The sequence below is a fragment of the Mesocricetus auratus genome, unplaced genomic scaffold (genome assembly GCF_017639785.1).
Source record: "Mesocricetus auratus isolate SY011 unplaced genomic scaffold, BCM_Maur_2.0 Super-Scaffold_100006, whole genome shotgun sequence".
In the NCBI taxonomy this organism is placed as follows: Eukaryota; Metazoa; Chordata; class Mammalia; order Rodentia; family Cricetidae; genus Mesocricetus; species Mesocricetus auratus.
Genome location: NW_024429190.1, coordinates 32,043,343 through 32,060,339, shown reverse-complemented (window position 1 = coordinate 32,060,339; position 16,997 = coordinate 32,043,343). Strand labels below are relative to the sequence as shown.

Genomic DNA, 16,997 nt, shown 5'->3' with positions numbered 1-16,997 from the left:
CATAGATAAGCCAGGTGATGTGTCTGAGGAGAGGGGCATTGGAAGAATTTTGCCACAAACCAAGAAGTCACCAAAATCTGGAGAAAGTGAAGAATGAAATGTGCCCTAGAGTCGCCCAGGGACTGTGCTCCTGATCTGCCCAGGAGACAGACTGAGGACATCTGACTTTCTGGAAGAAAATACATGTGTGTTTTAAAGCCACTAAGTTGGTGGTCATTCTTTACAAGACACAAAACATGACATTAATCTGTGTGCACCCAGTAGTAGCCTGGAAACAGAAGGAAACTGCTATTCCAGAAACCGCAAGCAGAGGCAGGCAGGGGGAAGGCTGTGTCTGGTGGAAACACCCGCCACAGAGGAGACAGAGGGGGGCTGAACGGAGAAGGTAGGATCTGAGCCTACAGACCTCACAAAGGAGGAGTTGGAGACAGACCCAGGACATTAATAAAATCGGGAAAGGGAAACGGTGGAACGATTATGAGGTGGGGTCTAGAACAATGTCATCAAGCATTTGGGCACACCTCGAAGAGGCTGGTGGGACCGATCCCCATCACTGTTTTATATTCCTTCCTGGTCCCAGGTGAACTTGTTTGTTTCATCCTGTGTTTCTACTACACCATGCTGCCTGGCACAAAGCAATGACAGCTTATCATGGGCTAGTGCCCTTAGGGCACTGTGAGCCAAAATCCAAGAGCTGGGGATGTGGCTCAGCGGTAGAGAGATTGCCTAGCTTGTGTAAGAGCCTAGGTTCAATCCTCACTAACACCCCACCCCAACACATGTCATGCCTCGTTTTTTAAGTTGATTTCCTCAGTGTCTGTTATAGTAATGACAGGCCTCTCCAGTCCTCCCCACATATGTTGTATTTCTACTCAAAATAAAAGTTGAATTCTGTTTTAAAATGTTCTTGAATGTTCAGACACTGTTGATGAGTCAGTTGAGGCTCCCGATCTCATGGACCAAAGTTTGACAAGATGAAGTACGTCATGTCTGTAGAGCAGCTAGCTCCTAGCAGTAAGGCGTACACAGTAAGTCCTAGCTGGCCAGCACTTTAGAGCTGGAGGAAACAGAATTGTTTGTGCAGAGAACTAAGGGGTATAGTGTTAGGAAGGGTTTTCTAGGGAGCAGAACCAAGAAAAGATCCATATGTAAACGATAGAGGGATTATTGGATAGGCTTTACTAGACTATAGGAACTGGTAGTCCAACAGCAGACAGGCAGAGGACCAGGTTCTTGGTGCAGAGTGCACCAAGTAGTCCCAGCCCGGAGCTGAAATGCCTGGAAGTTTCCAGAGAGTTGCTGGTGTTTACTCTGTGCTGGAGAGCCTGCTATCAGCTGATGTAAGCTGCAACTCCCACCAGAATGCCTTCCTCAGACTCTGATTATTATCTGGTCTGGCAGCTGGAAGGTGCCTCCTACGTTCCGGTCAGGTCTCGCCTTTCCAGTCACTATCCCACACGTCAGTCCTCTCTGAAGAGGCCCCACAAGCACATGGATGGTGTATCTTCCAAGTCCCAGACAAGTTGACAATAAACCTATCACAGGTATGTCACACAGCTGGAAGGTTACATGTATGTGAGCCAACCTCGGAAACTAAGACAGCATAATGGGTCATCAGGACCTGACGAGTAGGACCTTAAAACAAGCAAACAGAACAAAACTGAACAGTGTCAGAACTGACCTGGAATCAGCAAGGCTCCCTCAAAAGGTGTGATGTGGGAAAATGGAAGGAATATGTGTTCTGCCACCTGCCAATCTTCCACAGTCTAAATCCCCCAACCAGCAGTCAGCCCAAGAGCATCCCTGTACGTGACTGGTGGCAGGCCTGACTATATTGTTTGTTGTTTTACTGCGGTTCCAATCAGGAGTACCAGGTAGTATTCCTAAGATCTTCGGGTTTACACCCACACCTATGCTCAATCTAGACTCACCCAGATTTGCATCTGCCCTGTCCTTCCTTCATCACTGTTTTTCCTAGGTCCTAGAGCACACTGTCTTATGGGAAACTCACAGCCTAGTATTAAATGCACATGTCCTGGTACTAGGAGCTGTTTACTCTTCCCTGGTCACACAATGCCATCATTACTAAGTTAGGGAGGGGCATTAGAGTCCTCTCTTTCACTTACCTAAGAAACTGAGCCAGACAAGTTGTGATCATAAAGCAAGTGAATAGGGAAATGGGGACAAGGTGACAGCATCCGGTGCTCATCCCCAGTGCTCATCCCTCCTGCTTTGCACCTCTAGAGTTTCTGATTGATAGAGGTATTTAAGGCTAAGAGTCCAGCGCTGAGGAGGGAGATAGAAACTGTTTGCACATAGCCTTTTATCTGAAGCTGGGCAAACATGGTGTATTTCCCTTAGACAGGGAGAATGAGAGTGGGAATGACACCAACTCTCCCCAAACTCTCCTCCTGCTCTGAAGGCAGCTGGAATCTCTGCCTCTAAGTGCTTAGGTATCCCTACAACTTCCAAAGGAACACTGTTGTCCTCAGACTTAGTCTTCCATGGACATTAGGAGGCCCCTTGACAATAAGGGAGACGCTTGAAAAAGGTGCTTTCTTGGCTTCTAAACATGGGTCCTTCATCCCCTGAGCTCCAGTGCCCTGCCTGGAAGAGGGCAGAGTAATTAGTCATTGGTTCTTAAAGGCCATGGGCAGGTGGCTGGGTGGGAGTTGACAGGAGAGAAAGGTGCGGCCAACCTGCTGCCAGAGGGTTGATGCTGTCCCTTGTCGTTTTCAGGGGAGATTCAGAAGCAGGAGCCCGATGAAAGCTGTGCAGCTGCCGAGGCGTTGACAGTGCCCGAGGATGCGGGGAAGCCTGCTGTCAGCTCCCCAACACAGCCGAGCAATAGGAACCAGTGCTCGCACTTTCATCACCCTCCGTTACCCCAGCTCCCTTCAGAGGAAGCAAACACCATGGGAAAGGGGACTGTTCAACTGACCGATGGACAGGAGGCTACACACCTGGAGGAGATCCCAAGGGAGCCTCCCATGGAAGAACAGAGATGTGAGCCGGGCCTGTCCCCACCTAGCCTGGCCTCCCAGGAAGAGTGTACCACAACTCAGGTCCAGGAACACTTGTCTTCCATGCAGCCAGAAGCCAAAGCATCTAGTGTGGAAGCTGACAGCGGGATCTCGGAGAGCGGAGACATGAGAAGCAGGGTGCAAACCTGAGGGGAAGAGAGACTGACACGGTGACACAATGAAGGCACCAGGGACAGTGAGGAAAGGCTGAAGCTTCGGGACAGGCATCCAACCCCTTTCCGCTAAAACACCTTCCTGTCTGCAAATGAGAAAATGCTCCGATCCTGCTACAAGCTGGGAGCACCCAATGGTGCTGACTCTGTCTGATTTATTAAATGCTGGTCTGTGAGCCTCTCGGTGTCACCTCTGTCTGCCGAAGACATGCCGCTGTGAACATGGCCGGGCACAGGAATCCGAGTTGCCATATGGCTGCCTTTCCACATCCTCTGGCTGTCAGCATTTGTTTTATTAGAGAGAAGATGTTTTTCTATTAGCATTTAATGTTGTCCATCAAAATGATGGGACAAGCTGAGAAAGGAAGGGTTTTGTTTTTTGTTTTTGGGGGTTTTGCCCTAGATCTCAGTCTTGGAAGTAACTGGATGGCTAGAAAGAAAGATGTAATTGGATGAAATGTCTTCATGGGGCCATGGCTGCACTTTGTCTGAAGATCCCTCAGAAATGGGTGTTCTTGGCACCCAGTGTTTCACAGTGGCAGGTGGGAGGGACCAGAGCAGGCTGGGAAAGTTGGGCTGTAGGTTAAAGAGGCTGTTTGCTGACTGAGTACAGATCTGAGTGTTCTAGAATGGTCTGGAGCTTTCGCTGGCCTGGAGGGACGGATAACAGGGAGCTGCCCGGAGGAGGGACTTTCTAGTGGTATTCTGACCTTTTGTTTTTGTGGCTGTTCTTATTGTTGTTTAGATGATATCAGAAACAGTAGCTGATGATGTGGGTATTTGGGGTCTGGGCAAAGCTGGCTGCTTAGCCTCATCCCATTTTCCTATACCACCTGAAACCCTGAACCACTCACTCCATCAACAGAATGTTGTGTCTGGGCCACCAGGGACTGGAGTTTGAACATGGGATTCTGAAGTTGTGGCCTAATAGGGAAGGAGAAAAGATGAATTCATTACAGCCTTGACCACGAAGGAACTATACACCAAGTGTAAGGTCCAAGAGGGAGTAGCCCGCCTGCCTGCTGCTTCCTCAGAGTGAAGATGAGCTACAGAGATTCACAGGCCACTGAGTTCAGTTTATGTACCTAGGTGTGTGGGGTGGCTGGGATCCCCACGCTCATACCACCTGTGAAAGCCAGGATTGATCTCGGAAACTTCAGCTAGAAAGGGAAGCTCAGGGATAGCACGTGTTCCCATTTACCCTAAAACCTGTCTGTGCCCTGGGACTCCTGGGGACAAGGACATACCTTCAGACATGGCCCCAATACTCTGTTTATCCCTTTGTCCCCTCCTCATGAAGGCCAGCCCCATAAAGGAGGAGGCCCTGAAGTTGCAAGTTCAACACAGACCAATAATCTTGAAGGTGCCTTTTTTGCTGGTTGGGGGCCTCAGCTGGCTGTATGTGTTTGGCTACATATAGTCAGTATTGCTCCATAGGACACCAGAAACAAGGTGTCCCAAGCGAAAACCAGCCAGATGAAGCACTTGTACCCCCTAGAACTCTGGTTTGGATACACATCCAACAGGTACACATCATCGGGGCCATTCATCACTTTCAGGAGAGTGGGGTTTATAGTAAACTCTGGCACAATCTAATAGGGCAAGAAACTGCAGTGAGCCCTAGGGTCTCTGCCTTAGGGAGCCAGGATAAGAGGGCTGCATAACAAGCTCATTGTGTGCAGTCTGGGAGGGACCTGTGTTATTAGATGGAATTAGAGCCAATAAGTTGATGTTGTTGCATACGTAACCATGACAACATACATCCCCACTTCTGCTGTGCCCACCCAACATGGTTCTTCACTCTGTAGACAATAAAGAGCGTTTCAGCAACTAATTATGGATTCCTCTGGTTTTTTAAGAGTTAGTTGTTGCATCCTCTCCCCAACTCTACCATCCTGCTCCGTCATTTTATTCCCAGCAAAAGCTCATAGTCAGAGAAACTTAAACAATAGTGTAATGAATTCTATTTTATGGCCAGAACTTCTGAAGTTGAGTGTCTTGGTACTACTTCATTCAAGATTTTCCAGGGGTCTGAGTGTCCATCTCCGGTCTTTGCTTGTTTTAAGTCAGTTGCATTCATGGTTGCAACAGTTTCCAACATCACCTATTGTCACATCATGTTCAAAAACACAAGGATATTTCTCCCATGTATGTATAAACATGTTTTAACTGGCAAAGGGGAAGGAAAATGGGTTTCTGTCATACTTTCTCATCACACAATATCACACAGCTATGTCTAAGCACCTAGCTAGGAAGTATTATTGCTGTGACAGGGTAAAGGTTCATGAAGGTATACCCTCTGGGTTGTCCCTAGATATGAAGACATTGAAAGAGAATCTAACAAAAACAAAATCATGTCTTAGGTAGCAGAATGAGAAATTAAATAGGCTTGACCCCTACATATCTTTCTGTTCTTCCTTAATAATGCACGGTATTATGCTGCTGGTGGATCTGAAGCTGGAGAGCGTCTGTTGTTAGGAAAAGACCATGTCCTCTCACCTCCCTGACTGTGGTCCACCACGTCGGTGGATCTGAAGCTGGAGAGCATCTGTTGTTAGGAAAAGACCATGTCCTCTCACCTCCCTGATTGTGGTCCACCACGTTGGTGGATCTGAAGCTGGAGAGCATCTGTTGTTAGGAAAAGACCATGTCCTCTCACCTCCCTGACTGTGGTCCACCACGTCGGTGGATCTGAAGCTGGAGAGCATCTGTTGTTAGGAAAAGACCATGTCCTCTCACCTCCCTGACTGTGGTCTACCATGTTGCCTTCCACCCTTGTTTCCTCCATACGTGTGTCTGTCCTGTTAGTTTTCCACATTACTTAACTGACCAGCAGATTACAGAGCGCAGGGTAGAGAGGTGAGGCCGAGATGATAGTCCTTAAAGAGCACATGCTTGCACTCTGCATTTTCTGTGCTGTTAGTCCTTAGGTGTGGAAATGAATTGGTGCTTGAGAAACCAGCCTTTTCCATCCTTTCTTCCTCCATTCCCAAGCCCTGCCTGTCTCCTTTTGATGACCCCTCCAGGTCACCCTCTTCAGCATCTCTCTGAGCCCCACTGGCCAGGAGGTCCCTGCTAGAGCCTCCTCCCCACAGTTAACCTAAGTCAACCAAACTACTTTAGGTTCCTTCTTGACTCCATAACACTCTCCATCATCCATCGCAATGCCAGGCTCTGGAAAGGGCCCCGCTGGTGGCATTCCACACAGTGGATTCTTATTACCTGCTACAGCTTTACTATCTGGCATGAAAAAGTCATTTTATTTGCTCATGAATATAATTCTTCCCCGTCTGTCACTTTCCAATGTCAACTTGCTATTGTTCTTCTTGTTTTCCTATAACTCCCCTCTCAAATCCAGGTACTTCCCTGGCTTCATTGTGTAGCCCAGTGAATGCCTGGGTACTGCCCTCCTCTTTGGAGGTCTCTGCTGGAGCATTCTGGAAGGTGTGTTTGGAAGCATCCTTCCTTCCTAATTCTGAACACTCCCTCCGGAGGCAGCAGGTAGGCTGTCCAAAAGTCAAAGGGTGGCCACGAAATCACACTTTAATGCAGTCCTTTCCCCTAGGCAGCTGAACAGAGAGCAGTGTAAGATCAGGGAGAGCCAACAGGAATGCGGGAGAGGATCTAATTAGAGGGAAGAGCAAGGAAAGTAAGAAGGCCTGGGCTCTCCAGAGTATGGCTGCACAAAAACAAAACACCATGACGCAGCATGGGGGTAATTTACACCTCTCACTAAATGTGTTCTTTTGGCTGGGTAGGGCAAGTCCACACAACACTGAAAAGTTTCACGTTGGCCAGTCTGTGTGAGTTTGGGAATGTGTGGGGAAGAAATCTCAGCTGAGACCAGTTTGGCTCCCTTGGTGCAGGGCTTGCTTGTTAAGCAGGAATTGAGTCTGAGCTCCAGTACTGAAGTGGGAAAAACAAACAAAACCACAAAAATCCAGGGGTCCTGGCACACGCTTGTAAGCCCAGTTTATTGAGACAAAATGGACATGGGCATCCCAATTAGTTAGTGAATTCCAGGGCTATGAGAGACCCTGTCTCAAAACAGCAAAAATAATAGACTGTGCCTGAGGAGTAACACTTCAGATTGTCTTCTGACCTCCACACACATGCTTGGACACACACATTCAACATTAAGTTACCTGAAGTACGTGGTACTGCTTTTTAAAAATACTTGCTGTTGCTGGGCAGTGGTGGTGCACGCCTTTAATCCCAGCACTAGGGAGGCAGAGGCAGGCGGATCTCTGTGAGTTCGAGGCCAGGCTGGACCGACAGCCTCCAAAACAATACAGAGAAACCCTGTCTCATAAAAAAAAAAAATACTTGCTGTTTTGTAGTTTAGTCTAATGAAAGAAGTGAACTGGGTTCCTTCATCATCGTGTGTCACATAGAACTTGGTCTTGTGCCACTGTGACCTGAAGTAAAGAAGCCTGGAGGATGGGAAGATGGTCCAGTGCTGCTTGTGAGCTGCCTGTGCAGCTGAGGATCAAAGTTTGGATTCCCGAATCCAGGTGAAATTTGGGTGGGTGTGGCAGCCTCCTGCAATACAAGCCTCTGGGAGGCAGAGACAGACTCTCAGGAGTCAGGTATCTAGACTAGCCAAAACAGTGAGCTCCAGAGCCAGGGTATTTGAGAGTATGAAACACAGACACACACACACACACACACACACACGCACGCACGCACGCACGCACACACGCACGCACGCACGTGTAGAGAAGGAGGAGGAGAAAAAGGAAAAGAGGGTGGACTCTATGGCTCAGTGAGCAAAGGTGATTGCTATACAAGCCTGGCAACCAGAGTTCAAGGCCCAGAACCTGTGTAATGGATCCCACAAAGTTGTTCTCTGAGCTCCACATATGCATCATGGCAAGTGCATGCCCTCATCTCCACATCATTCACAAACATGCAATGATTTTTTTAAAGTGTTAACTTTGCTGACTGGAGGAGTAATGGTCTGCATTATCTGTGTCACCCTTCCCCAGTCTTTACCAAGGCCAAGCCCAGGCTGGGCATTGCTTCTAGCATACTGTAGCAACGTCTCCCTTGCAATCTGTCACCTGAAATTCTTTAATCATATAGCAGTAGTGAAAGCTATGGAGAATGTAAAGATTTCATGCATTTTGTTTAAACAGCAGATCTAAACTCGGTTTATTTCCTGCAGGCTTTAAAGTTGGCTAAAGCACTCACTGATTTGCTCCATTTTCTTAAGTTTTTTAGTATTTTTATGTATATGCATTAATAAGCCCCACTCAGAAAAAAAATTAAAAACATCCCTGCCATTCTGAAAAACAGCTTATCCTAACATCTAAAGATAGCATCCCTAATTATTGTCTTCATTGTGTGTAAGCTATGAGGGATCGAGCATTATTCTTGCCTTACCAGCTGTGGGTAGGTGCAGCCATTACATCAAATGCTTCTAATTTTACAGAAAGAAATCAAAACAAGTGTGGGTTTAAGTCCCGGCAATGAACGCAAACCCAGTGAGTCAAACCAGCAAACTGATTAGCAAGCCGGCCAGGAAGTCAAAACAGCAAATATAAGATCTGTATAAGATATACAGATCCATAAGCCAGATCTGTAAGATGAAGGAAATAAAAATAGAAGCCAGGGATCAAGTAGAGTCCAGTGGGTGGTCTTGGTGGCACACAAGGTTTTGTGCCAAGAACCAGATGTCTGCCTTATGGCTCCCAATCTTCTCCTTCAGTCCCCTCCCCGCTAAAGCTGAAAGGGCAGAGCTATCTCCCATGGCCTCTGGTTGATTGGCTGTGGAAATGTTTCCTAGAAACCTCAGGTGGCAACCCCTCCTTTACTGAAATCCTTGTAGTTGCAAGACACTCGATACCTTACAAGGTGTCTGGATCCATTGTTAGGGATAGCTTTGTCTGCCTTTAGCAGCAGCTGTTAATGGACTAATTGGGTCTGTATTAAAAATGCATATTCTGCTAAGCACCCCTCACAAACACCCAATTAGGCTTCAAAACAACCCTGTGTGACGACCAGATTTTATGTGGGTTCTGTGATTTGTTCAAGTCATACAGCTTGGAAGCATGTGCCGAGCTGGGCTTCACTCAGGTTTTCAGTATGAGTCCAAAACGCCGACTAGAATTCCTTGGCTCTTTCAGTAACCTGAAACGTGCACTCTTGTTTTTTCCCAGTGTTTCTTAGCTCTGGGAGTTCAGGATACTTGCTAATTCCATGAATGGACAGAATAATTATGGAGTGGGTCTGCTAGCGTGTTCCGGGGGCCCAAGGAGAACAGAAGGCAAGCCATGAGAAGCACCCGCTGGTCCCCAGCCTAGCTTCCCCCAGGGTTCTGAGTTGGCTGTCACAAGACAGCAAAGGAGAGGTTGTGGCTGGAGATGGACTTTCTTCCCCTCCATCATGGATTCCCATGTCACTGACATCTCATTTGCACAACTTTCAACTTTGGAGACTGGGGGAAACAGCCCCGGGGAAGGGTTTCTGTCTGTGGTTCAATATGTCTCACAGCTGAGGTCTGGGAGACGTGGAGGCTGCCTTGCTGAGCCAGGTTGGGAAGCCCCTGCCGGGAGGTGGGCTGATACTCAGATTGGGTCTGTAAAGATAGAAGACGTACACAGACTGTTCTCTAATATCTGGGCGGGGCATGCCTGGGTACTTCAACACTTACCTCACTCTAGGCTAGGACCTCCAGCCTGGGACTCATTTCACAGCAGATGGGTTTTTTTCTCCCCGTCCTAGTCTCTGGGTCTGGGTTGTGTCTCCATCATTTTGTAAAGAAGCCACACAAGTACATTTAAATGTCCTTGAATGGCTGTTACTCTTCAGTCCTCCAAAGGGCATAACAATTGATGATGGAACCTTCTCCCTAAAAGACTAGCGAGGCAGGAGAAGGCCTGTAAAGACCCAGGAATATTTAGGGGGAGAGGAGAAGAGAGCTGAGAAGTCTCCAAAAAGTACCCGAGGCCAATGTAGGATTGAATTGCTGTGTTTTTAATGTGCAACACAAAGGTTGCCAAATACCGTCGCAGGAGCTGCTCTCCATGGGGGGCAGGCGCCCTATGGGAAATAGCTGAAAACAGAACCCAGGGCACCGCAGGAGGAGCGCTGAGACCTGGCACCCTAGGCTTGTGTGCAGGGTGGTCTCAGGGCGCCTAGGAGGAACAAAAGGAAGAAAGAAGAGGTCGCTAGGGAAGACAGAAGTCTCTTGTGTTAGGGGGGGTAGGAAAGAAAAGGAAGGCAAGCGGAAGTGGGGTGAGGAGTATTTCCGTGTAGGGGGGGTTGGGGGCCCTCAAAGGTTCTGGCTTGGAGATCATCAGAGTGAAAGGAAAGTGGCGGAGCATTTGCGATCTCGGCAGGGGGGAGGGGAATTTCCTCGGGAAGCAAACAGACTCAAAGACTGTTTCAAAGGGGATGCTAAGGGCTTGTGTGGTTATCGGGACACAGAGGGCCCTTAAAGTGGAGTGTCAAGAACGGAGGGAACCTCCATCATAGGGAGTTATCTGGTGCACGAAGGAGCTCTTCATCTCTAGAAGTGCCTAGGGCACGAAAAGATTCTTGGGTCACTCGAGGTGTCCTAGGACACAGAGGAACGGTGTCTGGTCCACGTGGGGAACATCTGGGGAGCGCGGAGGTGACGGTGGGGGAGGAAGGAAGAGACCTGGGGCCATACAGAGGTGTCAGGGGTGCGAGGAAGCGTGTGGGGCTCGCAGAGGTGACTGGGGGTCGTGGAGGCATCTCTGCATGGCACGGCTGGGCTCTGCTGCCGGGAGTGACGCTTAAGAGGTCTTGCACTCTCTCTCCTGCCGCCGCTTCTTGCGCTCCAGTACCTGACGCTCCCAGGCGGCGGAGCTGCTGGTGCCCACCACGCAGCAGGCGAGCCGACGGCCGGCGTTACCGTTCTCCAGGCTGGCCTGGTTACCGCCGCGGCCCATGTCATCCTCGCCGGCGTGGACCACCACCGCGCGGCCCAAGATCGAGTGCGGGCCGGCCAGTGAAGCGTTCAAGCCGGTGCGGTGCTTCCAGAGGCGGCCGTCGCGCACCATGAAGTTGCCGAAGTCGCCCGGGTGGCGCGGGTGCTGCACCGCCGTCGGGTTGTAGTGAGGCCCGGTGGACTCGCAGCCCTGGCTCAGGTCCCCGAACTGATGCACGTGGATGGCACGGCTGGAGGCGTTTGGCTCGGCGGGGAAGCCCTCCAGATCGAAGAAGGCCTCAAGCCTGGAGCTGGGTGACAGCTGCTTGAAGAGGACCAGGCCGGTGACCCGCGGCTGATCGGACGCCAGCGAGGCTGATGGCTGCACCTGGCAGATTGCGTGCATCTCCGTGGCTTCCGCCTCCCTCAGCCGTCTCAACTCCTTCCAGATCTCCAACACTTTGGCATGAGTTTCGTTTATCTTCTCAGCCAGGTCAGGCCCCATCTCTGCTAAGTCAAAGCTGGACTCCGCAGGATTCGGCAAGGTCCAGGTGACAGAGCCAAGGGCTGCCAGAAGCATGCCACAGAACAGGAAGGCCACCATGGCTGGGGTCCTGCACCTGCCAAAAGTCCCCATACACGTGGGAGGAAAGCAAGACTTGAAATGTTCAGTCTCGGGGACCTCACTCTCACATCCTAAACCCATCTTCCATGCTTGCTTATTTATTGGTTTATTTATTTAGCCAATGTTTCTCTGGGGCCATCTCCCATATTTATTTATTTGTTTGTTTGTTTAGCAAATGTGTCTCCAGGACTTGCTGGGTGCCAGGCACAGAGTCATGGGCTGTGTTTACAGACGTGCCACACCTCTACATTCAGAAACTCGGAGATCTGAGTCACACAAAATGATAGTCCTCCAAGTCCTGTCTCCACAGCCAATAGCTGATAGGAGTCTTAGGGACCAAGAGTGAGGAAGGGTGTGAGTAGGGGTGAGTGTGGGGAGCCAGGGATATCACACTGCCCTTCCAGATCCAGTTTTCCCTTTCCAGCTCCCTGCCTGATCTCCTGCAGGCTCTCCCCAGGTCTTTCTGGCAGGCAAGCATGGGACTGTCCCTACCATCTTGGTTTTTGTTGGTACTGAACCCCCTCTCTGGAGTGTTTGCACCCTGATCCCCACCACTCACCAGCTGACTTGGAGCTTCTGGTAGTAGCAATTCATTTTTCTTCGTGGCTTCTCCCTTGAGTTCCAGCCATAGTCTCCTAACCGGTCCTCAACCTATGTCTGTCTCTGAGTCTCTATGTTTCTGACTGTCCCTAAACTGTCCCTACCGCCTTTCTAGTCCTGTCCAGCTCCTAGGTCCCAACCAGGCAGCAGGATACCTAATTGTTGAATGCAAACAAGGGTGAAGACAAGCAGGTCCTCAAGCCTTCCCAACACAATTCTAAGGTTGAAGTCTGGGGACACTGGAGAAGCCATGTCCATCTCCTGGTGGGGGTGGGGCTAGTGTACAGGCCTAAAATATCACATCCATCCCATAAATATGTACAAATACATATCAGTTTCAAAAAGTTTAAGTTCTAATCTGACATGAGAAAGGATGAGGGCTGGGTTTTGGAAACCAAAGACTGGGAAAAGGCAATGGGTAGAGTCTAGGTACAAACCCAAAGCCAGAGAGACACAGCCTTGGGACTAGTTCCAGGGCCATGGCAGGAAGCAAAGGCAGAAACTATGAAAGCTAGTACTAAATGGAATTGGCCAGCAGAGAATGGCGTGGGTGTGCCAGCTGTGGCAAGAGGGAGAAAGAGGAGGAGGAGTTCCCAGAGGCTGAGGTGCCCCAAAGAGAACATGTGGGTGCCTGCAGGTAACAGACGCAAGAGGAAGCAGGCTAGGGTGCGTGCAATGGTGGGGTCATCTGGACAGAAGTTTGGAAGCTCAGGTCTGTCTGGCACTTGGAAGAGGCCAGGAGACTGGTTTAGTGTTGAGTGCACATCAGGTCTCTCTCTCTCTCTCTCTCTCTCTCTCTCTCTCTCTCTCTCTCTCTCTCTCTCTCTCTCTCTCTCCCCTCTGTGTGTGTGTGTGTGTGTGTGTGTGTGTGTGTGTGTGTGTGTGTGTGTAGGGGCCCAAGGTTGACATCAGACTTTGTCCTCAATGGCACTCTACCTTATATATTGAGACAGTCTCTCAATGAACCTGAGGCTTGCTGTTGTTCTTCTGACTTATCTGGCTAGCTGGATGTGGATTCCCATCTCCTCCCTGTCACTGAGATTACAGGTGGACCACCACTCCCATCGGCTTCTTACATAGTTTCTGGGGATCCAAACTGCCCATCTTTGCTTAACTCTGGGCTAGGCCCTCATCCTGGATTCTGGTTTCTAAAACTAATATACCCAGGCATCCCTCACCCAAGAGATTCTAATTCACAAGGGCTCAACTTGTTTTTGCTAAAAAAAAAAAAAAAAAAAAAGTTCAACTATTCTGGTGCCCCAAAATAATGGAAAGGTACAGAATTCAATCTCAGTTACAACATAGCTGGCTCACTCAATATGTGGGTGATAGATTCCAGGATGCCTCATGGGTTCCAGAATCCACGGATGCCCAAGTCCCTTGCATAAGATAGCAAGATGTGTGTGCAGAAACAGCTCAGATGGCCCTGTGCACTTTAAAACCTGCCTGTATGCCTTACTGCTACCAGGGCCAATGCTGTGTAAACAGCCATTGTAAGGAGAAAGGTCTGTCTATGTTCAGTACAGTCGTAGGGTGAGCTTTTGTCTGTTTGGGTTTTGTAATTTCTGTCTGAGGTTGTCTGAGGTACATAGCCCAAGGACACAGAGAGTGACTGTACTGTGACTTTGTAGGGCTACAGTCCATAACCTGGGCTCCTTACCTGTACAATAAGGCCAGTACGGCTCCAGAAGGCCATGGTGAGGGTCAAGGCAGATATTTATAAAGGAGATACTTTCCCATTTTAAAACCTGCCCTACGGGATTAATGATCCCTCCAAGGGGCTGTTGAAGGTCATCTGTGCTTTCAGGGCCTTCTACAACCCCTGAATAGGTGCCATTGAAAATGAATGGAGTGTGAGTTCTTTTCCATTGCTGTTACCGAAGGACAATTTAGTATGGTGATTATAAGAATGGATTCAGGAACTCTCCCCATGAATCTAAAACTTGACTACCACTTACGCTCTAAGGGTGTCTGCCGTTGCCCTTCCTATGCTCAGTGTGTAGCAGTGTGCTGAACGGGGCCTGCCCCCTTTCTGAGCCTGAGGACCATCAGCTGTGGAGGCCAAGGAAGGAGGAGGCACCCAGAAAAGACTTGAGAGGGAGAAGCTGGGGAAGGCCTAAGTGGACATTGAAAAAGTGACATCTAGAGGTCCCCCTCTTTGACGTGGCCTGGTGTGATGCTGCTATTGAAGCACTGGGGAATGGGTGGAGAAGTCTAGGAGCAGCCTTGTGCATCTGGCTTAGCTCTCCCTAGACAGGGACCCTGTTCTGAGGCAGCCTGTCACTCCCGGCATGCTCTGTGCTTATGCTTCACTTCAAGAACCCTCCCTTCAAAGCCCAGAGCAAAATCCAACTAGAGTGTCTCTGGGCTTTTCTAGGAATGAAGATTTTTAAAAGACATTTTCTTTTCAAAAAGAACATGCTTCCTTACCCCAGGTAAACCTGGACTCCTCGTTTGTGACCTCTCCTCTCCTTTAGAAGGAGGCTTTGCTGTCAACTGGAGCTGACAAAACCTTGGGGCTTATGACTTTCCAAAGCAGGTGATTTTTGAGGGTACCTGCTCATCCACACCCTCCATAACTCCAATCCCCAAGTCACCCAGAGTCCAAAGGCAGTCTTCATTACATGCCATTTATAGCACTAAAGGCCTCTTGGACCAGCTATTGCAGAAAGCTTTGTCCCTGTCACCTTCCTCCCCCTCTTCCCATAGCCCTACTCCCCACTCTAGAGCAGGCAGGCTGATCACTAAAGTGGGTTTCTCTCCCAAGAACATGGCTGAACCTTTTCCAAGTGCCAGCTACCCCAGCCTAGTTTCCAGCTCTTAAAAAGCACACTCCTAAAAGAATGAAATTAAGTTCAGTTTGGCACGCACCTGTCAAACTCTTCAAAGAGCACTTTCCCTCCGATGAAGTGGGGAGCAGCACCCAGCTTGGGGCCTGAGGAAGAGCCTGTGGGCTGCCTCTCCAGAGCTGGCTGACTGGCTGTTTGTGAGCAGCCAGGCCAGCCTCGGGGAGTGGTTAGCAAAAGGGAAGAATGTCATTGGGCTGGCCAGGGGAAGAAAAGTCAGCCTGGTTGTCCCTTGTGATAAAATTGCTGCCTCCTCCTTTTCCTCCTCCTCCTCTTTTTCTTCCTCTTTTTCCTTCTGTCTCCTCCTCCTCCTCCTCCTCTTCCTCCTCCTCCTCCTCTCCTTCTCCTGCTCCTCTTCCCCATCCTATCTCCTCCTCCCCCACTCCTCCTTGTCCCTACTCCCAGATCCTTTCCCGCTGCTACTTCCCCTTGCCAAGTATGCCTTTGGTGACTTTCCCTGGCTTGTGCAGACGCAGGCAGTGACCTTCAGAACGCAGCAGGGGAGCAGAAATGAGAAAGAAAAGAGCTTGTTTGGAGAGGTGTACAATGGTCTCTTTATTGAAGGGCCTTTTTGTTTCCCCTGACTCCCTCAGCTATTGACTTCTTCTGCTGGATGCTGGTGTGTGTTTAAGACAGACATGGGTACTTGGCAGCTGAGTGTGATGCTCTCTTCAGAAGTGTGCTACCGCACAAGGTGTGGGGTAGGCATGGTAGTGTGCCATTTCCCATCCATGAGCTCCCTTTCCCTCCCTTTTGGCATCTGTGAAATAAGCATGGGATGTGGATAGCCCATCCCCATGATAATCAAAAGAGTAAACCCAGTGTCTAACGCTCATAATGACATTAATGAGTCAAATAATGACCATGACAGTGACATGACTGCTGTCACTGTTGTATTAAAGTGACTGAGGTGGGTTTGTTTTTGAAACAGGGTCACATGTGTCCCAGGCTAGCCTTAATTCCGAGGATGACATAGAATCTCTTAATCCCCCTGTTTTCAGCTCCCAAATGCTGGGATTACTGGCATGCACCACCATATTTCTGTGTTGTTGGGGACCAAACACAGGCCTTCATGCAGGCTAGGCAAACACTCTGCCAACTGAGCCCCAGCCCAGGAAGAGCCTTTGAAAACAGTACACAGACTGGATCTGTCATGAGCCTTTCACCCCACGGTCATTATTTCTTTTGTTATCATGAACTTTCTTCCTTTACAGAAGCTCTTTCCAGAAACAGAAGGTTCTCTTTCCCAGAAAAGTCCTTCCCCACCGTGGGAAAAGTCAGCTTGCTGCCACTTGTCTCCCTGAATTCCTTCAACAAATGGCTGTTGGTGCCTACCTTTACCCGGCACCAGGCTGCACACCGGAGACTCAAAGCTGCACAAGTCCTGTCTTTGTGGTTCACATCTTAGGAAGAAAACAGAGGTGGCAGTGGTACAGCTAGAGACAGAGGGACAGGGTCCACCCTCCCGCACCCCTCCCCCACTGCTGCCACACCTCCAGTCGCCAAGCCTGACAGGGAGGGAGTTGTTTACTAACCTGTCATCTGGGCTCCACCCAGAGCTTATTGAATCTACTTCAGGTGGAGGCTCCTAAAAGCACTGTGTTTAATTAAACACAGATGAACCACTATGTTTCCAGATCACGGCGCTGCTGAAAGACCCAGAGGAAAGCCTTTGTCCAGAGGTAGCTACTCTAAAAGATGCGAAGGGGGCTCCTTGGCGCTGGAGGACTCTGGCCTATCCGACCTCATCTACTTTTGAGGGCAGACAGCTCTGGAAACAGAAGTTCAGTCCTGAGCTCTGCATCTGCTTTTGGGAGTAGTTGTCCTCCACCA

At 49.4% G+C, this 16,997-nt stretch overlaps 2 protein-coding genes across 7 annotated transcripts in view; one reads left to right on the top strand and one right to left on the bottom strand.

Annotated features, from left to right (window-relative positions):
* Positions 1–5,030, top strand: part of Ccdc149 (coiled-coil domain containing 149) — a 92,082-nt gene extending 87,052 nt beyond the window's left edge. For 3 of the 5 annotated variants that reach the window (XM_040747071.1, XM_040747070.1, XM_040747069.1), the window contains one exon: positions 2,740–5,030. In XM_040747071.1, the coding sequence (XP_040603005.1) occupies positions 2,740–3,173 (434 nt within the window). In that variant the 3' untranslated portion in view covers positions 3,174–5,030. Of the gene's footprint in view, positions 1–1,401; positions 2,714–2,739 lie in introns of those variants that run through there. The other 2 variants (XM_040747072.1, XM_040747073.1) reach the window with 1 other exon arrangement.
* A 5,123-nt stretch (positions 5,031–10,153) lies between these two features.
* On the bottom strand, positions 10,154–15,401 carry Sod3 (superoxide dismutase 3). 2 transcript variants are annotated; one of them, XM_040746569.1, is made up of 2 exons: positions 15,190–15,401; positions 10,154–11,707 (listed from the first exon to the last, which is right to left on the bottom strand). In XM_040746569.1, exon 2 carries the CDS (start codon positions 11,695–11,697, stop codon positions 10,960–10,962), a length of 738 nt encoding a protein of 245 aa, XP_040602503.1. In that variant the 5' UTR covers positions 11,698–11,707; positions 15,190–15,401; the 3' UTR covers positions 10,154–10,959.
* Positions 15,402–16,997: the final 1,596 nt, after the last annotated feature.

Bases quoted from the DNA above. Each gene is read 5' to 3' on its own strand.
- Sod3 (XM_040746569.1), bottom strand. From the start codon at position 11,697: ATGGTGGCCTTCCTGTTCTGTGGCATGCTTCTGGCAGCCCTTGGCTCT.